The sequence below is a fragment of the Anabrus simplex genome, chromosome 3 (genome assembly GCF_040414725.1).
Source record: "Anabrus simplex isolate iqAnaSimp1 chromosome 3, ASM4041472v1, whole genome shotgun sequence".
Lineage (NCBI taxonomy): Eukaryota > Metazoa > Arthropoda > Insecta > Orthoptera > Tettigoniidae > Anabrus > Anabrus simplex.
Genome location: NC_090267.1, coordinates 343,531,119 through 343,543,986, shown reverse-complemented (window position 1 = coordinate 343,543,986; position 12,868 = coordinate 343,531,119). Strand labels below are relative to the sequence as shown.

At 41.3% G+C, this 12,868-nt stretch overlaps 1 protein-coding gene across 1 annotated transcript in view; it reads left to right on the top strand.

Moving 5' to 3' along the window:
- LOC136867323 (general odorant-binding protein 19d) overlaps positions 1-12,868 on the top strand; it is a 95,950-nt gene that overhangs the window by 9,981 nt on the left and 73,101 nt on the right. Inside the window, exons 2-3 of the mRNA XM_067144474.2 lie at positions 5,348-5,429; positions 10,998-11,050. Of these exons, the coding sequence (XP_067000575.2) occupies positions 5,348-5,429; positions 10,998-11,050 (135 nt within the window). The remainder of the gene's footprint in view (positions 1-5,347; positions 5,430-10,997; positions 11,051-12,868) is intronic.

The following is a 12,868-nucleotide window of genomic DNA, read 5'->3' as shown; positions in this document are numbered from 1 at the left end:
TTGAAAACATATTACCTCCATCGCTAAGAACGAAGTAAACAGCCTATCAGTGGCCATGGTCTTAAAGGCGTGGCACCGTTGTTGGCTGGTTCGGGTCCCATTGGTTGAAAAATATGTTGTTATCAGAATGTTAGCATGCAGGTAAAGGAGGTCGTGCTACACAATTTCTAATCACTAGATTGCGTACCAAAAGCCTGGATGAAATTCCAACTCTCTTCGAAGTGCTCGTATTGAGTCAATCAATCAATCAATCAATCAATCAATCAATCAATCAATCAATCAATCAATCAATCAATCAATCAATCAATCAATCAATCAATCAATCAATCAATCAATCAATCAATCAATCAATCAATCAATCAATCAATCAATCAATCAATCAATACTGATCTGCATTTAGGGCAGTCGCCCAGGTGGCAGATTCCCTATCTGTTGCTTTCCTAGCCTTTTCCTAAATGATTTCAAAGAAAATGGAATTTTATTGAACGTCTCCCTTGGTAAGTTATTCCAATCCCTAACTCCCCTTCATATAAAAGAATATTTGCCCCAGTTTGTCCTCTTGAATTCCAACTTTATCTTCATATTGTGATCTTTCCTACTTTTATAAACGCCATTCAAACTTATTCGTCTACTAATGTCATTCCACTTCATCTCTCCGCTGACAGCTCGGAACATACCACTTAGTCGAGCAGCTCTTCTTCTTTCTCTCAATTCTTCCCAACCCAAACTTTGCAACATTTTTGTAACGCTACTCTTTGTCGGAAATCACCCAGAACAAATCGAGCTGTTTTTCTTTGAATTTTTTCCAGTTCTTGAATCAGGTAATCCTGGTGAGGGTCCCATACACTGGAACCATACTCTAGTTGGGGTCTTACCAGAGACTTATATGCTCTCTCCTTTACATCCTTACTACAACCCCTAAACACCCTCATAACCATGTGCAGAGATCTGTACCCTTTATTTACAATCATATTTATGTGATTACCCCAATGAAGATTTTTCCTTATATTAACACCTAGATACTTACAATGATCCCCAAAAGGAACTTTCACCCCATCAACGCAGTAATTAAAACTGAGAGGACTTTTCCTATTTGTGAAACTCACAACCTGACTTTTAACCCCGTTTATCAACATACCATTGCCTGCTGTCCATCTCACAACATTTTCGAGGTCACGTTGCAGTTGAGTCAGTGCATATGACGCTGTTGATGTCGATTCGTCCGTCGGTTGGCGACGTAAAGTCTTACGTAGACCCCTTGGTGCTATTGTACAGGAGTAGGCTATGTGCCGGCACCGAGATTCATCCTATTCCTTCCTACTGTCTTATATCAAGTCATTCATTTAATCTCATTAACTCCTCTGATGAGGTGGACGTCAGGAATGGCACCGGTCGTGAAAGCTCGCTACGAAGTTTCATCTCGCTTCATACCCGTCCCCGAAGAGAAACGGAATAGACGTACAAGCACTAGATAAAACGCCTTCCACTGAGTTTGAGGAATGACATCTTAACAAATGTATACCTTCGATGCTTCGTTGTAGATGTTTCTACGGCCGAGATATGATTCGGCTGAGATGGGACATCGTATGCTTGGTTCTTTCTCGACAAAATACATTTCATTCAACGAGGTGAGGTTGTCATTTTGACCTTTGGAGAAAGATGAATATTGAGTATTGTTGACACAGGGAAGAGGAGTAATGATTCTAAATTCTCAGACCTCTAGGTCTAACACAAAAATTTCAGAAGACGCGAAGTAAATGAGACAGACTAAGTTAATCATATAGGACGAGGCTCACCATTACGCTTTTTCAGCAATAGATGAGTTACTAATAATGAATAATAAATCGCCTTTCGCTTGAAAAATGATCTTGCTTGGTGCAGACTTCCGACAGTGTCTGACAGTAGTTCTTCATTGTTACAGAACAGCTGTTATCCTGTCAAGCTTTAGATAGTCTACTTTATGGCCCAAAATTAAGATCTAATTTCAATGAATGGATTTTAAAACTCGGAAATGGAGAACTAGTACAGATGACACTATCGAGATTCCACAAAACCGTATTTCAAAAAAATATTGTACGAGATCCACTTGATTCTTCTTTTCATCCAAGTGAGAAACAATGTTTCCCATAATAGCATTTTCCTTTTTTGTCCAAGAAGCGAGCAAGTTAACTTCATCAACCAATGGGTTCTGAATATGTGACCAAATAACGCACATTAGCATTGACTCCATAGGGTGCGATGGTCTTAATGAACTTTATAAATCTGGTTTGTGCAATGGAACGAGAATAAATCTATGAAAGCCGAACAAAAATATCGTTTATGCAGAAATTCAGACGGGCTTGGCTTCAGGAAGAAAGTGTTTTATTTCGAGAATTGACTTAGCTCCTGTTAATTCTGGTAAGTAAACTCGTGTCCTCATCCCGAGGTGGTGCAGCTCTTTTCAGGCACACCCCCATTGGAGGTGAGCTGCATGTACCATTTCAACCACATACCAGCCCTCCTGTCATTCTTAAATTTCTGGTAGTACCGGGAATCGAACTCGGGCCCCCGAGGACGGCAGCTAATTACACTAACCGTTACGCTACAGAGGCGGACGTTAATTCTGGTATAGCATTCATTTTTAAATGGAGGCAATTTACTCTAAAATTAGCCTTCTTTGTCACACTGATTAAGTCACCAGGACAGGACTTTTATGTTGCGATACATCTTCCCACTCCAGTGTTTTGGACAGTTGTATGTAGCTTTCTCAGAAATACGCAGATCCATATACGTCAAAGTATAATTCCAAGCATCAACTGCACTCTATGGTTTGAAAGGAAAATACTATAATATAGGTTTTTATTCCATTCAAATGCGGTATAAAGTCTGGAACGTGTAACTTTTATTCATAAGATATATTAACACGTTCTCTGCCACCCTAATTAAACTTATAAAATGTCCAGGAGTTGATATGTTTTTCTTTAATATCTGTTAGTTAGAAGGTAGCAGATGGTAGTTTTAACATTACAAGTGAAGTTCTTAAACATAAACGTGAAAATTCATCGATGTGTGTCATCGGCGCTGAAGAACAATGTAATATCCTAGGTGCTGGTGTGTCGTCGACGTGCGTGTTATTAATACAGCACATTTACATTGAATTGTAAGAAATGATGTTGCATTGTTGCGTAATAATCGTTAATACCAAGAATATCTTCAGTAACTGTTTTTGGACGCAGTAGTGAATATTATGTCCGCCTCTGTGGTGTAGTGGTTAGCGTGATTAGCTGCCACTCCCCGGAGGCCCGGGTTCGATTCCCGGCTCTGCCACGAAATTTGAAAAGTGGTACGAGGGCTGGAACGGGGTCCACTCAGCCTCGGGAGGTCAAATGAGTAGAGGTGGGTTCGATTCCCACCTCAGCCATCCTGGAAGTGGTTTTCCGTGGTTTCCCACTTCTCCAGGCGAATGCCGGGATGGTTCCTAACTTAAGGCCACGGCCGCTTCCTTCCCTCTTCCTTGCCCATCCCTTCCAATCTTCCCATCCCTCCACAAGGCCCCTGTTCAGCATAGCAGGTGAGGCCGCCTGGGCGGGGTACTGGTCATACTCCCCAGTTGTATCCCCCGACCAAGAGTCTGAAGCTCCAGGACACTGCCCTTGAGGCGGTAGAGGTGGGATCCCTCGCTAAGTCCGAGGGAAAAACCGAACCTGGAGGGTAAACAGATGATGATGATGATGAGTGAATATTATGTTAGTCATTCGGTTCATGTATAGCACTAGCGGTAAATCCTAAAGCAAGGCTCTGAGCAAAGTGCAGGGTGTTCAGAGAACTGAGGACAATAATAAATGGAGTCAGTACTTTTCCTTTTTTCGTGGCACAGTTTACGTGCAATTTTCGTACATAGCTCTCTCATGGATTTTCCTTTTGTATTTACTTTCTTGTGTAGGAATTTGAAGGACCAGAAAATTTGTCATTGCACTTTCATCCATTATTACACCAAGTTTGAAAGCAACAGGTCACGAACAAATAATCTGAACCTCAGTCTGAGTGCCGTTACAGAAGAACAAAGCCCAGTCACTGTGCAGACTAGTAAAGACAAGCAAAATACTGTATATTATACAATGGCGCACATATGCGTCACGCGGAAGCCAACGGGTTAATAGCCCATTTAGAATTTCCAATTACTGTACAGATAGTAATTTCAAATGTCGAAGACAGGCTTATATACTAGTAAATAAATAAATGAAAACCTACGACCTGTTTTCCAGTCTTTGACCGGGTCAGGGATATAATGAATGAAGCATATATAGGCTACCAGTACGATGGGGTCACAACTCCAAAATTGATTTATGAATGACTGGTAGATGCTATGAAATGATAATGGAGAGTGTTGCTGGAATGAATGATGACAGGGAAAACCGGAGTACCCGCCTCCGCTTTGGCCAGCACAAATCTCACATGGAGTGACCGGGATTTGAACCACGGTGTCCAGCGGTGAGAGGACGACGCGCTGCCATCTGAGGCTCGAAGGTTCTTAAATAAATATTGCTAAGAAAGTAAACTCATGTCCTCATAATTCGTGTTGCAGCTCTTTTCATGCACTCCCCGAAACGGAAGCGACGTGAATGTGCCATTTTCATCACATGCCAGCCCTCATGCATTTCTTAAATATCTGGCAGTATCGGGTGTCGAATTCGGGCCTCCGTGGACGGCAGCTACGCAAGACGCTAGGTATGTGGCTATAAATTGCGCTGCAACCACTGAACAAATTTCCTTGGTTGGGAGCTGAAATGGAAACGCGGTGTTTCAGTAGCAGTTCAAAAATGTTGTTTTACTGTAAAAGTAACTCAAGTACTGGGTTGTGTATACTGAGTCAATGCTTCTTCTTATTATCAATTCAATGGCCTGATGTAGACACTCAGTTATTTTGATATGACTCTTCCCCCCATGGCAGGCAGTAATTCTAACGGGAGAGCATCAACTCCTGGTGTCTTGTTCCTATTTAGAACTCACAAAGCGTTGTCAAATTCTGACTTCTATAGTGAGTTGTCTTGCTGATCAGCAATGAAACCTTATCTTTGAAATAAATAACCATTAGTTAAATCAAATGGAACTTTAACAATAATCCTTACCAGTTTTCGAAATCATTCAAATATATTTCAAAACGTGTTGCACTAATTGTGGGGTAAAGTAATAGATTATAGAATTAAGAAGTCGGGAATTGTCTAGGTTTTGTAATCAATATTAAAGTTACCTCCTTCTGCAGTTTATACATTTCACCCTGGTGAGAAAAAATAGATGTAATAACCAATCCTGTACTGTAATATTACGCAGAAAGAGAACATTTACAGATGTTGATATTATTTCACAGGCTGCTGACTATGTGGAGAAATTTGGTCAAATATTAAAGCCATTTCTGGAGGACTGTAAGAAGTACGTAGGAGCAAGTGATGGTGAGTTATAAAGTTAATACTGTAAAATAATTTTAACATCAACATCTTAACCCTCATCTTGTCGATGAATAGATGATTTTTTCAGTTAAGTTACCTGTTGAACACATTTTAATACTTTTTAGTTTTAATACAATACTATACATTCATGCTTCACCATCTTGAAAGGCTTCCTCAGTGTGATTTATTAGATCAACCTCATATTAAATGCGTATTACAGTCATTAATTTCGTGGACTGGACACACAGTGTCGCTCTGAAGCACTACAGTGAGTAGGTTTGCATCATAGAATGTTGCGGTGACAGTACTTTGCACGTCCCAGCAAGAGGTGGTTGCGTCCATATAGGATACGCAGAAAAAGGATCAACTGTAAAGATGGACAGCAAGAAGGCGATCATTCACCGTCCACGCGACTGAGTGTCGTGGGAAGAAATGTCTAATGTTACACGATGATGAACCTGCACTTCCCTCTATGCTTGTTTTGAAGAGTGGTTGAACACGACCAGCAGAATGCGATAATTTCGCAGTCTGATCACAATTAGGCAAGTACGCTAAGCGAAGCGTTTCAGATGATAAAACCAAAATCGCGCGTATCGCCATCATAGGTGAAAAGCAAGGTGAAGCTTGAACTGTTTGACTAATAGGAAATTGAGCCCATGGAGTTCATTCACAAGGAACAACTGTAAAAGAGAACGGCCGTCTACCCAATTGTTTTCGTCGTAAGCGTCCTAAGGCGAGGCGTGGGAAGTAGTGTTGACTACTGAATGTATGCTTCCGAGCACTGTGTCGATTCACTCAACGGCCCGAGTAAATCGAATCACAGTAGCGGCGAGCTCACGGTACCACGAGTCAGTTGACTCAAAGCAGACAATGCTGAGTGGCGCATTCGCAGATCACTGAGACACAAACTCACACACGGCTCTCTATCGGAACCCTGGACACCGGTGACGAGCCGAAGAGTCATGGTTGACTGAAAGATTCGCACGCTTGTGGTTTTATTACGGACTCTTAACTCTCAGCTCAGAAAGTAATACACTTACTTGCATTTCCAATAACAAGGGAGTTTAAATAATAGTTGGATTCATTTACAGTGTTATAAAAGTAGTTAAATTATAATTCCAAAGTAGATAGGCTAATTATAGCTTCTTGTATTCATTCGGTTAATGAATCTTGGTATAATAATTTAGTTGACATTCGACAGTTAATTCAACTCAACTCTCTAGCTTCCACTATGACTATGGGTCATAATTATGATCACTAAGAAACATCTGTTTTATATTGGGAAGAACTGTTCAGCATTCTCTCAGTGCGTATATTGCATCATTTCACAATAATTCAATAATCGATTCACGAGATCACCGATTGCCCGAGTACAGATATTTTTACATCTGATTTTGTATACTATTTAATGGAGTTGTCACTGTGGGGTGAGGTCTTATAATATTAAATCTTGATGCCAAGAGGTATATGTATGAGAAACCTGAACCTGAAGTCTGGATTACATGCAGCAGGAAGCAGTTCATAGAGTGGAGACCAGATGGCAGCAGTGAGCATTGAATGTTGTTCTTGCTACCTAACTGTACACCCCGATGTAATAGGAACGGTGACTTTACTGTGTCGTGTTTCGGATAACTGTATCAATTCAGCAACGTGAACGGAATCAAATGAATCGATTCAGTAAAATGAATCGAAAATACCGTCACTGGTGGGAAGAACCGGCTATTGCTACACGACAACGCCGCTGCACTTCGTTTTGTGCTGGTCCGCAAGGATGTGGATTGAAGGCAAAGCTACGTGGTGGTAGATTTCATTCCGCCGATAAGGTGAACACTGCCACCAGAGCACCCGTAGATGATCTCTCTGCCAATATCACTCAGCAGTGCTTTCAAATGCTGTACTATCGTTGGCAAACTTGCGCAATGGCCAACGCGAACTACTTTGAGGCACGATGGGAGGTGTGTAATGTAACACTCTGTTGGGTGGCTGCCTACACTCTAGGCACCAGTCCATGAAGTGATTTACTGTGGCAATATCATACAATATACGTGAATACATTACGAACGTTAAACACAAAACATCAAAAGTACATTAAAAGTTAAAAATGGGGTATTGAAGGACTCTTTTCATCTGTATTCAATATCCTTGTCTATGACAAATATTTATGTTAATATTTGGTATCAAAAGCTGGAACGTCTAATTTATAATTTTGAATATTATAACGTGAAAAGTGCGGGACATTGAAAATATAAAGCATAACCGTTAATGGAAGGCGAATATTTACTATATTATTGCGCTTTAGGTTTTTAATTGTTTTAATTGTCCCCAGAAACAAGATATCAGTAACTTAAAATAGTAAACATTTCTGCTATTATTTGTTATTTTATTACTGTAGAGTAAGAAAGTCTAATTGGACCAAGTACTGATAATGTTCTTGTCTTCTATAAATAATGAAAATAACGAAGGGGATTCAACCAAGAGATCACTTAGCCTTCTTGGACTTGGGAAGAACATTCGTTCTTACTGTCAGGGAAGTATTATAATAGTATTTAAAAACAGCGAGAGAAAAGTTGGCTGCAATTGCCTAAGAACAGATAGTTATGTCCTCTTCCGAATGTCGGTGTCCAGGGTGTGATAAAAGAGTAGGACTGTCGTCGTTGAGTATAACGGAATGCTGGTCGTCTATCAAATCTTGAAGGGCGAGCGCAGATCGGTCTGTAAAAGAACATCCCCAAGCTACACTATGCGCATTAAGGTCACCACATATTATATATGTAGGTTCCATTTGGTGAAATAAAATGTCCCATTCTGATGGATGAATTATAATACGTGATGTATAATAGATATACTTTAACGTTCACTCAACCATAGGGAGAAAATGACGAGCAGAAACTTCCTGGAATGAAATAACTCAGGGAAAACAAGAGATGTTTCACTGTAACGAATATAGTTGCCTATTATCAGATTCGTCATCTCTATCCAATCGCAGAACAGTATAACCAGGAAGGAGTTAATACTATTCCTGTATGAACCTAGGTTTAATATAATGCTGCTGAGGAGACGTGTCGATCGTGTAATTACTTTTGAAGCCTATATTTATTAGCTAGTGCTGACTAGCTGTTTCCCTGAAATTTTTTTGTTATTTTAGAAGAGCCCATGAATGTTTCGTGTTATCATCTCACGTAATTCCGTTGCTGAAGGGATACCGTATTGGATAGAAGAATACCTTGCAGAAGGTGAGTAACTAGGTTACAGATGCTATTAAAAAGGATTCTGGAGAGATAAGTTGGTATTGAGAAGAAATGTCAGTTAAGACTATCACCCTTGAGTGTGAACATGTGTGGCTGAGGTAGGCAGGCGATTGAGTCCATGATCTCATGACGATGGTATATTACGTTATAATAATAATGGCGAGTGGCTTTCGGAGAGGACTGGTGCAGGTATTTGAATTTGACGTTCGTAGGCGACCTGTGCGTCGTGATGAGGATGAAATGATAATGAAGACAACACATACAGCCAGTCCCCGTTCCAGGGGAATTAACCAATTATAGTTAAAATTCCCGACCTTGCCGGGAATCGAACCCGGGACCCTCTGAACCGAAGGCCAGTACGCTGACCATTCAGCCAACGAGTCGGACATATTTAACATTAAATCACCACGGTCAGGTGACGGTCTGAGGATGCAGATAACTCTGCTACCGCGCGAGGTCATTGTAAGGCTAGCATCCTGTACATACAGTACGTACGAAAAATGTTAATTTTTGAGTTTGTATAACGCGAAATGACACACATTTTGTTTCGGCTGTAATTTTCGTAAAAACTGTAGAGATGTTTGTGAAACGCTTCAAACACCAAATCCATTCATGTTTAATATTGCATACAGTGAAAGCATCAATCAAAACAACATTAATATAAGTGTTAGTTACCTTGTTACATAGCGTGATTCATATAAAATAACTGCATTCAAAAAGGATGACATTTCTGTCTGGTAGAAGATAGAAAGATGCAATTACGTTCCAAATATGAAGAAACTGTGGGAGATTTTCTTACCATCACATAATATGTTGAAAATTACTTCCATTTTCTTGTTGGCACACCCGTCGCTCCATGCGTCTGGCAGCTCGCTGTAACATTTCCTTGATATTCCATTGATTTCAATCAAGGACGTTGGTCTTCAAGTCTTCAATTGTCGTGGTCGATTTCGATACACATCATCCTGGAAATAACACCAAGGAGAAGAATCGGGTGTCGTTCAGTACGATGGCCACAAATTCTTAGAGATTACTCTGTCCTTAAAGAAGCAAGAGCAAGAGACTCAGTTGACTTGTGGCAAGTTGCATTGGCTGGATGGAAATAACCCTGAGTTGGCTCATTGTCCTCTAGTTGCTTGCAAAATGACAGGGAAATGTCCTTGTGCTGGTCTGTGTTCATCGTACCCGAGTAGAAGAATGGACCCACTACTCGGTTTGCAGAGGTTTCGCACGAAACTCCGACCTTTTGTGTTCAGGTGTCTTTCATGTATGCCGTGTAAGTCATGTGTGGCCCAATCGCGGGTATTTTGAGAATCAAGTAACCATTCAGCTGGAACCAGGCCTCATCTGTGAACCACGTGATGTTCAATTATTTTCTTTGCTAATGGCTTTACGTCGCACCGACACAGATAGGTGTTATGGCGACGATGGGATTGGAAAGGCCTAGGAGTTGGAAGGAAGCGGCCGTGGCCTTAATTAAGGTACATCCCCAGCATTTACCTGGTGTGAATATGGGAAACCACGGAAAACCATCTTCAGGGCTGCCGACAGTGGGATTCGAACCCACTATCTCCCGGGTGCAAGCTCACAGCCGCGCGCTCCTTACGGCACGGCCAACTCGCCCGGTACGTGATGTTCAGAATTCCCCGTAGCTGTACAGTAAAATCTAAGAACCATGTGTAATAACGGACTCATTCTTTCTTATTCAGCTCCTACAACTCGTGATTGGTAGCGCAGTTTCTTTACCTTGGCCACTGTTTGGCTTGTGGAATACAAGTACCTCGCCTCCTGAGACAAACGACGTAACGATCTCGTAGGAGATTGAAACTAGCGAGTCTGAACATCTTCCACTTCTGCCAAACCAGATGTGTGATGCTTGCCAGACTCGCTCAACAAAGACCCAGTTGTTTCCGACTTTCTCACTCTCGCTCTTACGAGGATCGTGCTCACCATACTCTCACCTGAACGCCTTTTGCGTGGCTACGATGGACTTAGGAATCCAATAAATTTGCATTATAAGCACGCGCTGAGGCAATGTTCAGTGCATCGTGAATGAATGTACGGTAAAACAAGAAGCAAGCCAGCAACTAACGAAACAATTGAAGCCCAACAACGAATTACTTGTGTAATGTTGGCAAATGTTACTAAGTTAATATTCCAGAATTTTTTCACATTTAGAAAGCATTCACATCTTCCTATCAGCTATCAGACAGAAATGAGGTCGCTCTGAAAGCCACTCGGTTTATAAAGATCACCCTGTTCTTTGAAGTAGCGATAAAACCCTTAAGTTTTACTCGATATTAATAGTTCCTTTCTGTTTCAGCGGATGTAGAGAAGGTGTCCACCATGCAGTTGTTGACTACCCAGACCCAGAGTGTAAGTAGAGGAGAGTTGTCACTTATTACCTGTTTGTGCTATTCAGCAGTACACTAATGTACCTATACGGTGTTTCGATTGGACATGCCAAGCCTTCGAATGTTGAACTCGTCTTGTATCTTTTCGTTACAACCGACACGTGACTCTATTGGAGGCCTCCGTGGTACCTCTTGAACAGCCTCTCCACACTTGAACCTTGGTTCCAACAGTAGACAATCAAACTTATGTTAATAAGTGTCATGCTACACTGTTGGGAACGACACTAGGCAGGCTCGAGGGAAGGAAGTTACTTCGAAGAAATCATGGGATGGTCTCGAGTGTCACTCGTGACCGAGGACTCACATATCGCCTGCACAGGAAAAAACTTCAACCATCGCTCACGCAAATATTCTACAACCTGTTCCCTCTCATATTACATAGTGAAAATAGCCTTGCAACAGAAATCAGGCTTTTCCTGTACACTTCATTTGTGTGTCCGCTATTGGAGGACTCCAGCACTAAATTGTTTCTGGGTAGGGTACAAGCTATCCATAACCATGTTACTTGTTTATTATTATTATTATTATTATTATTATTATTATTATTATTATTATTATTATTATTATTATGTGCGTATGGACCCAATGGATCACGCAAAGCTCTAACGATTCTGTTTTCTGAGTTGCCAAACAGCTCTCATCCTTTCTCCGTGGATCCTTTTTCGTTCTTCTGTCCACTTTGCTCCAGTCTTCTTTTTCACTTCGTTCTCTGGTTGCACTTTCCATTCATTAATTTTTTTCCTATAAAGGTTTCTGTCCGCGGTGTCATTTGGGTTTATCTGGGCTTTTTCCAGATCCTTCTTCACTTCTAGTACCCATGGAATGTTTTTTAGATGTTCTATGTAAGTGAGAATCTTGTGTGTCAGTCTACTTGCCGGCAATCTGTGGACGTGCCCATAGAATTTCAGACGTCTTTTGCGGATGTCTGCTGCAATGTTGGAATGCTCTTCTGTCTCTTTGCGTGACCTCATTCTATATCCATCTTCTGTTTTTCGGGGGCCGAGAATTTTCCTCAGGATTCTTCTTTCTTCTTTTAAAATGTTTTCTAGGTCACCTTTCCCGTTCAGTGTAAGGGTCTCGCTGGCATATAAGACTTCGGGCTTTATTACTGTATTATAGTGTCTGATCTTTGCATGGCGGGACAAGCACTTTTTATTGTATATGTTGTGAACCCTACCGTAGGCTTTCCGAAATTTTTGTAGGCGAATTTTCTGGGCAGCCTTCTCGCCTCCCGTTGGTTCAAGTATTTCTCCCAAGTACTTGAAGTGTGGTACTCGGTTGATTTGCCCATGTGTCGTGTTCAAATTTTGGATGTCAAATTTTGAGCAGAAGAACTTGGTCTTTTCAAAGGAAATTTGTAGGCCAACCTTTCCAGCACATTCGCTAAGGGTTTCAATTTGTTTAACGGCTGTGAATACATCATCTGTAAGTATGGCCAGGTCATCTGCAAAAGCGAGGCATGATATCTCAATACCGTCTTTGGGTCGTCCTAGTCGTATGGGGCGCCAGTATCCCATATCTTTCAATACCTTTTCCCACTCGCGGATGACTTTGTCTAGGACGAGGTTGAAAAGAAGCGGAGATAAGCCGTCACCTTGTCGGACGCCAGTTTTAATCGGGAATGGTTCAGAGATCTCCCCCATGAATTTAACTTTGGAGATAGTGTCAGTGAGTGTTGCCTTGATGAGGTTGAGGGTCTTGGAATCAAGTCCCAGTTCCTCAAGAACAACGAAGAGAGACTGTCGATCAACCGAGTCGTACGCTTTCCTAAAGTCAACAA